Source organism: Bombus flavifrons, chromosome 12, assembly GCF_040668555.2.
Source record: "Bombus flavifrons isolate JBK064 chromosome 12, iyBomFlav1_principal, whole genome shotgun sequence".
NCBI classification, from domain to species: Eukaryota; Metazoa; Arthropoda; class Insecta; order Hymenoptera; family Apidae; genus Bombus; species Bombus flavifrons.
In genome coordinates, this window is record NC_138453.1 from 526,380 (window position 1) to 539,651 (window position 13,272).

The 13,272-nt window shown below is 34.1% G+C and overlaps 1 protein-coding gene across 1 annotated transcript; it reads right to left on the minus strand.

Moving 5' to 3' along the window:
- Positions 1-9,676: 9,676 nt before the first annotated feature.
- Positions 9,677-11,418, minus strand: LOC138185705 (tetratricopeptide repeat protein 37-like). The gene is made up of 3 exons (XM_069124866.1): positions 10,808-11,418; positions 10,372-10,739; positions 9,677-9,759 (listed from the first exon to the last, which is right to left on the minus strand). The coding sequence occupies exons 1-3, from the start codon at positions 11,131-11,133 to the stop codon at positions 9,677-9,679; spliced, it is 777 nt and encodes a 258-aa protein (XP_068980967.1). The 5' UTR covers positions 11,134-11,418.
- Positions 11,419-13,272: the final 1,854 nt, after the last annotated feature.

Below are 13,272 nucleotides of genomic sequence, written 5' to 3' on the forward strand. Positions count from 1 at the left end.
GCCGACCATCGAAAGCGCATGTGCAATTAAAGAAAAAGAACACAATGCAAACTGTCAACATACCTGGCATAAGCGTTTTGGGCATAGAAGCATAGATGCGATAAAGCAATTAGAAAACGGCCTTGCAACCGGGATAAAGATAAAGGACTGGGGAATAAGAGAAATTTGCGAGTGCTGTATAAAAGGAAAAATGACGAAAAAACCTTTCCCTAAAGAATCAACGACAAGGACGAGTAGTATACTGGATCTCATACATACAGATGTTTGTGGCCCAATGCAGACTGCAACTCCAGGTAAGAAAAGATATGCTTTAACTGTAATCGATGATTTCAGTAGATTCACAAAAATATATCTGATGGAAACAAAACACGAAACCACGAGATATATTAAAGAATTTGTGCAATCGATGAAAAATCAATTAAATAAGACACCTAAAGCAATAAGATCGGATCGAGGAAGGGAATACGTCAACAACGACCTGAGGAATTATTTGCAAAGTGAAGGTATAAGGATTCAATATACAGCAGGATACTCACCGCAGCAAAATGGAGTCGCTGAAAGAAAGAATCGCTCACTAATAGAAATGGCTAAATGTATGCTTATCGACGCCGACATGGACAAGAAGTATTGGGGTGAAGCAATACACACAGCCAACTACCTGCAAAATGTCCTACCCACAAAACACACAGGTAAGACGCCGTACGAATTATGGTATTCTAAACTACCTGACGTCAAAAATCTTCGTTCGTTTGGTACTATGGCATATGCACATATACCTCAAGAGTGTCGAAGAAAATCAGACGAAAAAGCAGAAAAGTTAAGGTTTGTCGGATATTCGGAAGAGTCAAAGGCATATAGACTACTTGATACAGCCACAGATAAAGTGAAGATAAGTCGTAATGTGATCTTTCTTGAGACTCATAAGGAACCCGGGACTGAAGAAATTATCATTGAAGAACAGACTGTTACTGAAGGTACAGTGGATAAAACAGGAAGTAACAATAAGGAAATTGTTGAAGAAAAAGGACCTAAAGATGAATCTGAAGGCAAAGACAAGGAAAACAAAACAACGAGTGAAGATATTCAAGGTTCAGAGCCGAGGCGATCAAAAAGATTAAATAAAGGAATTCCTCCCGACAGGTACATGGGAGCACTAAACATGGCAGTTAGCCTAGAAGAGCCAAAGGATCGAAAGGATGCATTATCAAGACCAGATGCAGAACTGTGGATAAAGGCAATGGACGAGGAAATGGATTCACTTAAAAATAACAAGACTTGGGATCTTGTGATTCCGCCTAAAGAGCGAAAAGTTATCGGATGTAAATGGGTCTACAGGATAAAGAGAAACACCGAGGGCAAAATTGTGAAATATAAGGCAAGACTCGTCGCAAAGGGTTTTTCACAAAAATTCGGTAAAGATTACGACGAGGTGTTCGCGCCAGTGGAAACAGTTTACATGGGTCAACCTGAAGGATACGAGATCGAAGACCGCAGGTATGCATGTAAACTGAACAAAAGTATATATGGCCTCAAACAAGCTGCTCGAGTGTGGAATGAGCAGCTACACGAGACATTAGTCGAACGTGGTTTTAATCAAAGCGAGGTGGATCCGTGTCTGTACATTTTAATGGTAGGCGAAGACACAATTTACCTCATTGTGTACGTAGACGACATCCTCATTGCGGCGAAAACAAATGAGAAGATAGAAGAAAATTAATTCTCTACGATGATAATCAAAGCTGCATCCAAATAGCCACAAATAATAAGTTTAGCAACAGAACATGGCATATAGAAACCAGATATCATTTTGTAAGACAATTACGACGGAAGAAAAGTATTGAGTTAAAATATTGTCTTACTGATCAAATGATAGCTGACTCACTAGCTAAACCTTTATGTGCAACTAAATTGTTTTTTCTATTACAGAAGTGCAATTTACAGAATCAATAATCAGCGATTAATATCGTTGAGGAAGGGTGTTGGAATACAACGATATCAATCGCATGCAGATAAGGTGGTTGATCGTATGGATTCTTCCTTTCGTTGTCCAACGCTATCCCCACTAGTGCGCGTTCGTGAGATGTACCATGGCGGCTAGCACGTGCATGCTCTTTCGAGAATTTGGCGGAAGAAGCTTAAGGATACGGATGGAACATTCTCGATGGGCACGTCGAGAAGCTACTAGAAGGTTCTGTAGCACATGTGACGCCACACAGACACTCACACAGGTCACACTCATTGCTGCATACAGAGTGGAGTTCTAAACCTTTTTAAGGGCCATGGGTCACTAAGCAAGTCAGTCTGTGAACAACTAGCCAACTGTCAACATTCATAACGCTTACTTGTATTTTACTTGTAACTTTGTTTAATAAAAATCATAAAGTATTGTTTCAATACACACATTGTGTCTTCCACACAGTTTATTAATCTTAATTTCAAGATTAAATTCTAACAGTTATTCGGAACTACCGGTTTGGCAAGGAAATCGCACCACATCGAAATTATGGACTGGTCCTATGGAATTTGGAACGGTCAGAGCAGCAATATTTGGAATACTTGTAATATTTAAACTAATGAAGACGATAGTAGATATAGCAATACACGGATAACAGTTACGCGAGACTTACGGATGTGGAATCGCCCTACTAGGAGCAATATGCGGCACAGTCACCCACCTGCTATTATACTTCTAAAGAGGACGAAATGTCGACAATCAAACGGCACAACCTCAAGGAATATTAATAACATCAACAGTTGCTCAACAACCAACAGCACCTACATCCGCCCTGAGCGAACTCAGGGACATTATCAGTCAAATTTCCTTTGGAAATTTGAACTCCAAGGGCGGGGGTGTCACGTCCCGCGCTCAGCGCGTGCCGTAACGAGGAAACGAAAACTACTATATGCAAATCGCGCGAGTAAGGTTTCGAATACACAAATGAACACGCGCTACTACCAATAGCCGACTCGCGATTTGAAAACCTATGGCCCATTATTTTGTCGTCAATTGTACGTTACGTGATTATTTTGTCGTCAATTGTACGTTACGTGATTATTTTGTCGTCAATTGTACGTTACGTGATTATTTTGTCGTCTATCGTGCATTGCGTTTCGACGGTCTCTCATTAATTGCTCAGTCTAAGTCACAATTAAATTAGAAATCTTCTAAGTGTTCATTTCGTTGGCGAGATCAAAATATCTTTATAAATAAATATATTTGTATCCGCGACATTAGTCCGAATAATAAACTGCAAGCTTTATTCAGTGTGTATTTTTTTTTAATCAAAATAAATAAATAAAACTAACGGTTTTAATAATAATTATACCCGAGTTGAATAATAAAATCCAATAATAAACACACCGATGATCATTACCGCAGGCGAGGTGATGGCCCCCGACGGCACTTACTCCTCAAGGTAAGAAATTTGACTTTATAAAAATTTCTTCTTCTCTAATAATTTCGTTATGCACTGGCGAAATTAAGAGAGAAGAAGAAGGAAACGTAGGGATAAAATTTGTATTAAACAAAGAAAATTCAAAATCCTAACCAATCCATTAACGCGAAAATTCTTGTTCTACTGTCCCTAACACTATATATATATGTCGGAGATGAAAGGACATCGGAGCCTTCCCTTTGGAACCCCGGGAAAATCCCTTAACACCGTAATCTAGATTCTATCATAGGCGTAATTAAACAATTGTCGTCTTTCGATCCGATTGTATTTGTTCAAGATTTGTGATAATGAGCTTGGGCTCGAGGCGATAGCCAGTCGCCGAACGTAGCCGCGGTCAAGGGATGAACGCTTTGCCTAACAAAGGTATGAAGTAATTCTATAGTTCACATTTCTCCGGACGCTTCTCCACTTGTAATCCTAAAGCCGTGTACATACAGAGAAGTGGCAAACAGTAAGCGACAAAATTGATATTTAGGACATTGGCATTTGGCATTGTCTGTGAAATCACTTGTTTTGCCACTTGCCACCTATCGCTCACTACGCCGTATATTTACGACCTAATTAACGACCGGTGCAGGCGAGCGACTTTCATCGTTGCGATCTTGTGTCTTCCTTTGTTTTCTTAATTAAAAACAACGAAGATAGATATGTGATCGCAACGGGATCGCAACGACAAAAGTTCGTCTGCAGCGGGCCTGACCATACAGAGAGCGGTAAGCCAGAGCATCGATATTTGGGACGCCAACATTAAGCGCCGTGGGATATGAACATACAGAAGAACGGTAAAATTATGCAGCAGTTGTTATTTTTGAGTACGTAACACGTCGTTGCTACGTTCGCTACGATATACGCTTTTATCTGAAAATTGGTAAGTATAATGTTTATCCAATTAATGAGATGCGTTCGTTCTAAGGCGAATGTCAACATTTTCGCACCACCAATTAGGAAATTTTCCAGACAAGTTTTTTCAGTATCTGCGATTATGGATAGAAACATAAATTGGAGAAGACCGATTACTTCAGAGAAATAATTGATAAATACATTAAGATACATATATGTATGTGTGTGTATGTAATATAATGAATTAAAATGAACTAAACGGAGCAAATTCTCTTATTACATATTTTTGAAGCAGTATCATTAGACGTAATGAATAATATTCAAATAGTTTGAAAGCTTCATTTTAAAGATATATGATAAAAACATTTGCTACATAATACATATAATAATATGTATACAAAATAACATACGACAATACACAAATAAATACAATACTTAATAATAATGCATAAGCTATATACCTAATAATAATACATATCTATACATGCATACAGCAAGCGTAGTAACGCTCATGTGTAGAGAGACAAGCGATGAACAAGTAGAGCGAAGCAGCCCATGTTCCAACCTCGTGTGCGTCCAACCTTGGTACCGAGTAGGCAGTATAAGCAAGCAACTAGTAACAATTCCGAATAAAAAGTGATCGGGAATTTAATATTATATGAGATTAAGATGTTATTATTGCCGTCAGTGGCGCATGTTTGTACTATGGTTATTGGAGATCCTATACCAAAGCGGAGAACGTGAGCCTACCACCTGAGGATTTACATGTGTTACATGTGACTTAAAGACATTAACATCACATACGTGGCATTCGAACGCACAGTGAGATGAAACTCAATCTAGGTGGTAAAAAGATTACATTCGTCATAGGCAGTTTCCTATCTCAACTTCCATAAAGTCATTCTAAGGATCCCATAAACCAATTTTCAAATTCATCCACAAAAATAATTTTGTAACTTTTGTTGCAATTATTTGAATTATTTGTAATTTCTTGGAGAAAATCTATTACCATTATCTCACCGTCCGAAACTCTGACATTTGGGGAGAAAATGTGCAAAAATTTCAAAGTGATTCCTCAACGAGAACCTGTGCCGTGTTTAAGTTAGTTTTCAAATTTTAATGATTTCGCGTCAATTTCGAGCATAATCCGCTATTTGAAAAATATTAGTGAATATTTTTACATAAAAATACAATGTCTTAGACGTGTAATGATAATATTTATATGATGCAACTACAAATATATATAAAATATTTGAGTTTTATTTCTGAAATTAGTATATGAAGCAGCGTTTAAGACTTTAAACCACTGTATGTAACTGCAGGAGTCATAATAACTTAAATGTGGCACGGATTCCAGTTGTCCAATCACTCTGCAATTTCGCGTAATAAATTTTATTATTTTGTCCTCAAGTATCGCAGTTTGGAACGGTAAGATCGAAAGCAAATCGGAGGTCAAAAAATAAGGGCTACCTCGTTGAGCACTTCTTGAACAATGCTGGATGCCTTGTTTGTCCGCAGTTAGTGCCGACTGCACTCGACATTGGTTTTATCACTTTTATGTTTGATTGTGCAATTTCCTGAATGATTATGATTATTAGCACACATCGCATCTGTATTCGAGTGTACAACTACTACTGAAATGGCCAATCCTCTGACACTTTTTACAATGAAATATTTCCTTAGGTTGTTCTGCATGATACGTTTATCCAACAGGTATTTATGACAAACAACTGTTGGGGTGAGTTGATTGAGAAAGTGATACTATTGTCGATAAATATTCATCGCATTGATAGGTGATCTTCTTTCTGCTGTGTTGGTTACGCTTTTATTTCTGTTGGCTTCTGCCCTTCAATGAACTTCGTTGGATTGTCTTTTTGTCGTTGAATTTGCAATTCAGTTCTCATGTCAGATTCTGACGTGTTGTCTACATTATCGGTTTCTGTGAGCCAGTTATATTAGTTATTATAGGTGTGTGTTGCGTTAACCTTCTGTAAATTAAAAAGTTGGGAAGTTGCGATTGCGTGTTTCCCCACTGACGCAAGAAGGATATCTGTACTATTTGCGTATGGCGAATGTAAGTGTATCTACTTGTATCAGATTGGTCTGCATCTTTTCCTTTCCGGATATTAATATTGGGTGTAGCTGTCGTTTCTCTCATTGAACAGGTTCGTATTTATTGCTGGATGCATTAATCCAATGATAGGTCTGGATTGTAGCGTTGTAGTGTTATGAGATTGACTTGTATCCTCTCTCTCTCTCCCTCTCTCTCTCACCCTCTCTCTCTCTCTTTCTCTCTCTCTCTCACCAGTTGAATCTGATGTAGAGGCGCGCTATTTGCAGATAACAGGCACCCGCACACACTGCTCAAATTATCGGACGCAGTATTATTATTTATTATTATTATTATTTATTATTTATTATTATTGGACAGTATTGACAGAGTCATTAGATCGATAACAAAAGATCTTCGTGCATGCATTCAAATGCAAGTCATTTTAAGTATATTCTATGAAATATGAAATCGCAGAACACAAGACGCTGTATCTCCTGAAGAAAGTCAAACAGGACATATGTTGATAAGAACTTCTTTTACCGGTGTTAGGTACTGAATTCTTTCCTTAAATATTTCCCACTTCGTCTACATGACAAGTTACATTTAGTGCTGGTAATGACACTACCGTCCAGTCTGTGCAATAGAAAAACTAAACTCCGATTCACGTCATCACCAATAACCACCGGCGTTGAAAACTCTTACTTGAGACACACATTTCCATTGTCCATATTCCAAAATGGGGACCGTATTGATAACAAACCTGTTGATGACCTGTTGATCGTATAGACAGTATCGTGATTCATCAGTGACTAACATGCGACTCCACTCTTCCGCATATAATTATATAATATATAATATAATTTCATATTCGTACGTGATCCAACGCTGTGAGCGATGATTCAATGCTGGCACTCTCGCACGATTTCTTGAATATCAATTGAATTGCCGAAATCTTCGGCGGAAGTTCATCGTAGACTTGACGTGCTAGTACTATCGGGTTACGCGATACGTTTCGTACTACGGTTCTGTTTTGTCACTTCTGTCGTCACGGTGTCTCTCTTCTACGACCCTGCTCTTGCTGTATTCAGAAACTTTGCATATCTTGATATCGAGAGTTTTTATGATCGGCTCACAACAGACTCGCTACAACGTCTACGTACATCATCGTACGTACGTCGCATGTACACACCTTAAAACGTGACACACGTTAATTGTTATTTTCTTGGTGTAAGATAACAATTTGGGGCGACTTGTGCCTCTGTCGTTGCACTTCGCGGCATTACATAATTTTCGTTGGTACTATATTTCAATACTCGATTACGAATACCGAAACTAACGGGGATCCCAAGAATCCAGAAGTGCGGGGATCGCGCACTTCTAATAAAAATCCGCAATTTTATGATTTCAAACGGATTTGAACTTATGTCACTCTGCAGAGCGCTGCAAGATAAAAAATCTTGGTATAAAAGTATGTGTAGAATTGCGGGGAATTCAGTTTTCCGTATACCATACGTGCGTAATCTACTTCTGTGTGATATCTTCGAGACTTCGTTTTTGCAGTATTTGAAATAGGAAATTGCATTATACGAAGAATTTCAAGCTAGATTTTCTATAAAACCTTACTGTATTCTGTGCAACAAGTTTTCGATTTACATAAATCTCCAAATCATTTTCTACTATTGTCTAAATATGTAATCACATGAAAGCAATAGCAGTAAATTTTATTTTAAATTTTATTTTCATTTATTAACAACTTTTTGAATAATTGTTTCACGGACAGCGACGAGAGTTGAAAAATAAGAGCCAGGTAAGTTCGAATCACGAATATTTCAATGGCTGTCGCTAATTTACTATCTCTTTAAATAATGGTTTTTGATCAGTATCAGTTCGATAATAGTTAATAAATAATTTAAGACAAGTACTGCGTTATAACGTGTTGTATTATGTTTCTTCCAATGACTTTCACGACATTTAAATCTTTATTACTAATTATTTTTATTATTTTTCGTTTTTAACAAATATCGATCTATTACGATCTTTTAAAATAATTTTCATAACTGAGTGATTAAAACATAAATATGGAAAATCGACAAATAGTGATTAAATGCTATTTTTGCTAAATTTCATCCCTTAACTAACAATATATGAAAACAACTTGAAATATGCTCGGTAGTTTAGAATATATATATATATGTATGCATAACATAAGAAAAATTTCTCAAATAATATATTCATATCTTGATAAATAATATTTTAAATGCTGAAAATAACAATTGAATGATTATAAGTGTACATAGTTTCTAATTTTAATTAATATGCAAATTTCAAGCACTTATTGCTTGCAATTACTATACAATGCAGTAGTGAGATGTAAGCTTTATATATTAATAGTGGCAATTTTTTCGGAAATTAATACTTGTTTAATAGAAGCTGTTTAATCTATTAAAATATACTACTACAAAACATACTTATGGAAACTCTTGAGTTAAGACTGCTATTCTCTAATATTCTTCGGTACAATTCAGGAAAGTTATTTTTCAATCTGCTTTAAACACTTATTGTTAGTGGCGATTTTAATTCAGAAGTGAAACGGTAGATATCATTTATATTATACCTATGGTATAGACTGCAGCCAGTAGCAGTGTATATAATGTTAGTTTTAATATTTAATTCCTTTAAATTGTGCAACCTTATTATACAATTTTGCTTCTTTGTACCACTTAGTCATTAATTTCTTTCTTGATTTATTTACCCTGGCACTCCTCTATTCTCTTTGTCATATCATTAAAAGTATAAATTACAACTAAAGTTATGTATACTTTATGTGTACTGTTCTTGTATACTTTTATACTTTGTATACTATATATTTTAAATCTCTGACAGGCATGTTCGAGATCATGCCATATCTACTAACAAAGAATATAAAAGTTTCTGGAAAATGCTAGCTATTATCTTAATCCTACTATCATTATGGAATTTTGTATATTTCAATCCTGCTCTCATTTTAGTAAACAAATAAAAATTTGTAATGTCTTAAGAAGCTGTTTAATATGCAACTGAAACAAGAAATTATGTATATTAATAAGAATTTCCATATCTTGTTCAATATTATTTTACCCTATTTTATTTTTGAAATGTTGAAAAATTGGGTCGATAATGACAAAGAAACATAGCAGAGTTAATGTATCATGCAATTGTACATTTTCCACATAGATCAAATTCATTGAAATATAATCGTATTTGGCATTATTTTCATTGGCAAACCGTTAGAAATTTGTTTATAATAATCCCATAATTATAAAATAAAAAATATAAAAATTTTGTTTCGCTAAATTTGATAATTCATTACTAACCAGAATATCGGCAATGGTGAATAAGAGATAACATAAACGCTTGCTTCCTCAATAGTATCTGGAAATGATAAAGATGCATCCAATACCAGGAAATGTATCTACTGATAAAACAATACTGATAAAACAATTATGGAGAAACTATACAAAATTGAAGCATTTATCACAACAATTGTTGCTATTGTGGGAAAAGCCTATTATTGTAACTAAAAAATACATACATAGACGATATATATATATATATATATATATATATATATATATATATATATATATATATATATAATAATATATGTATATGTAAAAAAGTTTAAATTTTGTCGTACAGTACTTTTGAATTCTTTTTGTTTCTTTATAGTACGTATATGCTAATATTTACATCTAACTGAACTCATTTCTATTAATACTATTTACATCATTGCCATTTATTAATTATATTTACCATTTACTGTTTACTAAACAATTGCACTCCACATGTTTCATGATATAGATAGATATAGATTGCATTATTATTAAATTCTGTTACCTCATAAATATTAAAAATAAATCTTTAAATTCTTCTGTTTGCTTGATAAAAAATCCCATTAAAATTAATAAGCGATATTATAAGATTCCTTTGTTACTTTCATAAACAGAATGTTAAAATAGCTAATATATTATTTTTAATACTTACCTAACGGTAATGTATCTTGAGGGAATCGCTGATGCATATTGATAGCTTCTTTTACCAAATCGATTAATTCATCTTTGTCATATAAAATTTTTAAGTATTCTGTATAAAATTTTTGTTGGTCAGTTGCATCAAGATCATTAATTGTAGATTTAAAAACACTTTCTAATAAATTTTGATATTTATCTAGATTGTAAAAATTATCTAATAGCAGCCATCCAAGCGTTTTATCAATGACCTTAATTTTGTTATCATCCAAATTCTTCCGTAATTCAATTAAATGTTCAATACATTGAGTTATAGTCGTAACATCCTTAAGTTGTGTAAAAAGTTTTGAGATTCTACTCATAATATTTGTAAACTTAGAGTCACTGAAAATAAATTACTGAATAAGTTTTACAAACATATAACATTTATGAAGTATATAGCAATTGTATACCTTTCTATTTCCAAAAGCTTACAGTAAGCTAATAATAGTTGGTTATAACGTTCATTATTGTCCAAGTTTCTTTCATAGTAAGATACTAAACCGTACCAAGCTAATGGATTGTCTGCTTGGATTTTTGTACCTTTTTGGAGAATTAATGGTACTTGTGGTTTATACTCATCAATTTCTTTCATTGCAGCCGCCAATAACATAAGTGCGTTATAATTATTTTGAACTCTCATTAATATCTTGTTACATTTCTTAATCACATCTATATACTTCTTTTCTCTAAATGTATCACGAGCCGCTTTAAGAGCTACTTTTATTTCATTTGACATTTTCACATAAAACTTTGACAAAATAAAATACGCCCAGAACTTAAATCGAATATATACAATTCGACTATAATACAGGCTTTATATCGATACATTCAATTAAATATTTTCTTAAGTATATTAATATGTATGTCGTTAGGTTTATTCGTGATCAAATACAATACTATAACTTGTAATACACATTATTCAAAAATCCTCTATCTTTAAATCATAAACGTTTTCTTTTATATCTTCAAAATATTTACTTTACATATACTCAGATATTATAACTTTGATATATATATATATATATATATGAGAACGCTCCCGCTTATGGATCTAGTTATGTCCGGACTGGTGCTGCTCCGTGCGGCCAAATACTGAGTTTAATTGAAAATAGCATTTCAAGAACCTATAAAATTAGGGATCTGTCCTGTTTGGTTGGAACTTAGCATATACAAGAACCTATGTATTTAAGCTTAAAGTTAGGAATCTGCCCCGCTTGGTAACACAATAGCATAGGCGAGAACCTATTGAGTTTCAAGCTACAAGAACCTATTTAAGTGTACGGTTCTATGAAAAAGTTCATATCTACTATTCTATCCGAGATAGACAAATATAAGAATGACAGAATCGTGCAATACTGAAACTGATTACAAGTTGCCTAAGAAACAGAAATTAATCGTTTATTATATATTCTTTTTAGGGGAGAAAAGGGAATATTCCCTTTCAAACGATTATGGATTAATGGAACGATGCAATAATTCTAATAAATTTTCCATACATCATTTAGATTTAACATTAACTTTTAGCATTCGGCATGTCATTTGTACTAGCATGAACATTTTTTCATTTCGCATGGACCTGCACTTTCTTCTGTAGTACGTACGATGGCGTTTGTTGAGACGAATTTAACAACTTTGCATATGAGGTCATTTAAGTTATTTAAGATGATCGACATCTGTTGTAAGATGTTATAAATTCGTCAGTTCCTAAAGAATCACTTGAGTCAGGGTCGCTGGCTAGTGGCTAGAGACAAATATTTTGAATTTCTTATTTTCCATGATGCTTCTCAAATTATCAAACATTACCGAATGTTGAAAATTCATTTTAGTCGATATACTTTAGTCTTTATTAAATTATTGTTCATATATTATCACCTTATGAAACGAAAGAACCTTTTCGGACAACCTAATATTGCAAATTCGTCCACTCGTTCTTCTATCAGTCAACCTCAACAGTAATGACTGAATGCAATATATATTACCGAAAATTTTTTTATTAATATCTTGGAAACTAATAAATAGCTGAACTAAGATTATGTATTTGAGGACCCCAAACTTTTTTCTATTTTTTTACATAATGTAACAACTGTTGACAAAAAACGCAACTAAAAAAAGGTTTTTCTTTTGTCCAACTAAAAGAGGTACATTCTAATCTCAGTAGAGACTCATCATAAGATAAATTATCATAACATGAGTAATAAATGATTACATATCAGTAATAACTGATCGGTATAAAGTTTCATCTGTAAATCCTTTAGTTCATACAAAATCACCAACAACAAAAGTCAAACGGTAAGCAATTTCGTTATTTCTACCTCTATTATATGAATATTTGAAATATAAATTTGGGGTGAATTTAACAATCGCGCATTAACAATATTTCGTTATTTTTTTTATCGAAACTGAAATATTTACATAGATGTAATCCTGATACCCGTTAGAATCCAACGAGGAATCGAGGAGAAAGGTGTGTTCGGAAGCGCTAGAACACTATTGAATGAGAAGAGAGAGAGATATCTTATATGACTCGTGCATTCAGATGGTCACACCGATGAGTTTGTACTGAAACTTATTATAATGGCGATTTATAGGAATTTTATCGACTCGTTATTAATTATTAAGTAATTAATTAATTCATTTTATCGACAAATAGGGATGACCATGTTTGATCACTTCTCGAGGCACCTTGCAGTAGAGTCCCCCCACGTGTTACTGACATGGACATTCCTAAATCGTACATTCGAACAGATATCAAAACCTTAACAATCTCTTTACCTATACGTAAAGAAAATGTTCAAAATATTATAGAATGTCCAAGCAAGTCAAAGAGTCCTTATCATTTTCCCTGTCTTATATAGAACTTAGGTGAAGGAGCATT

Coding starts and splice junctions, on each gene's coding strand:
- LOC138185705 (XM_069124866.1), bottom strand. CDS start 11,133: ATGTCAAATGAAATAAAAGTAGCTCTTAAAGCGGCTCGTGATACATTT. Junction 10,740..10,807: donor AAGCTTTTGGAAATAGAAAG/GTATACAATTGC, acceptor ATTTATTTTCAG/TGACTCTAAGTTTACAAATA. Junction 9,760..10,371: donor TCAAGATACATTACCGTTAG/GTAAGTATTAAA, acceptor TATCATTTCCAG/ATACTATTGAGGAAGCAAGC.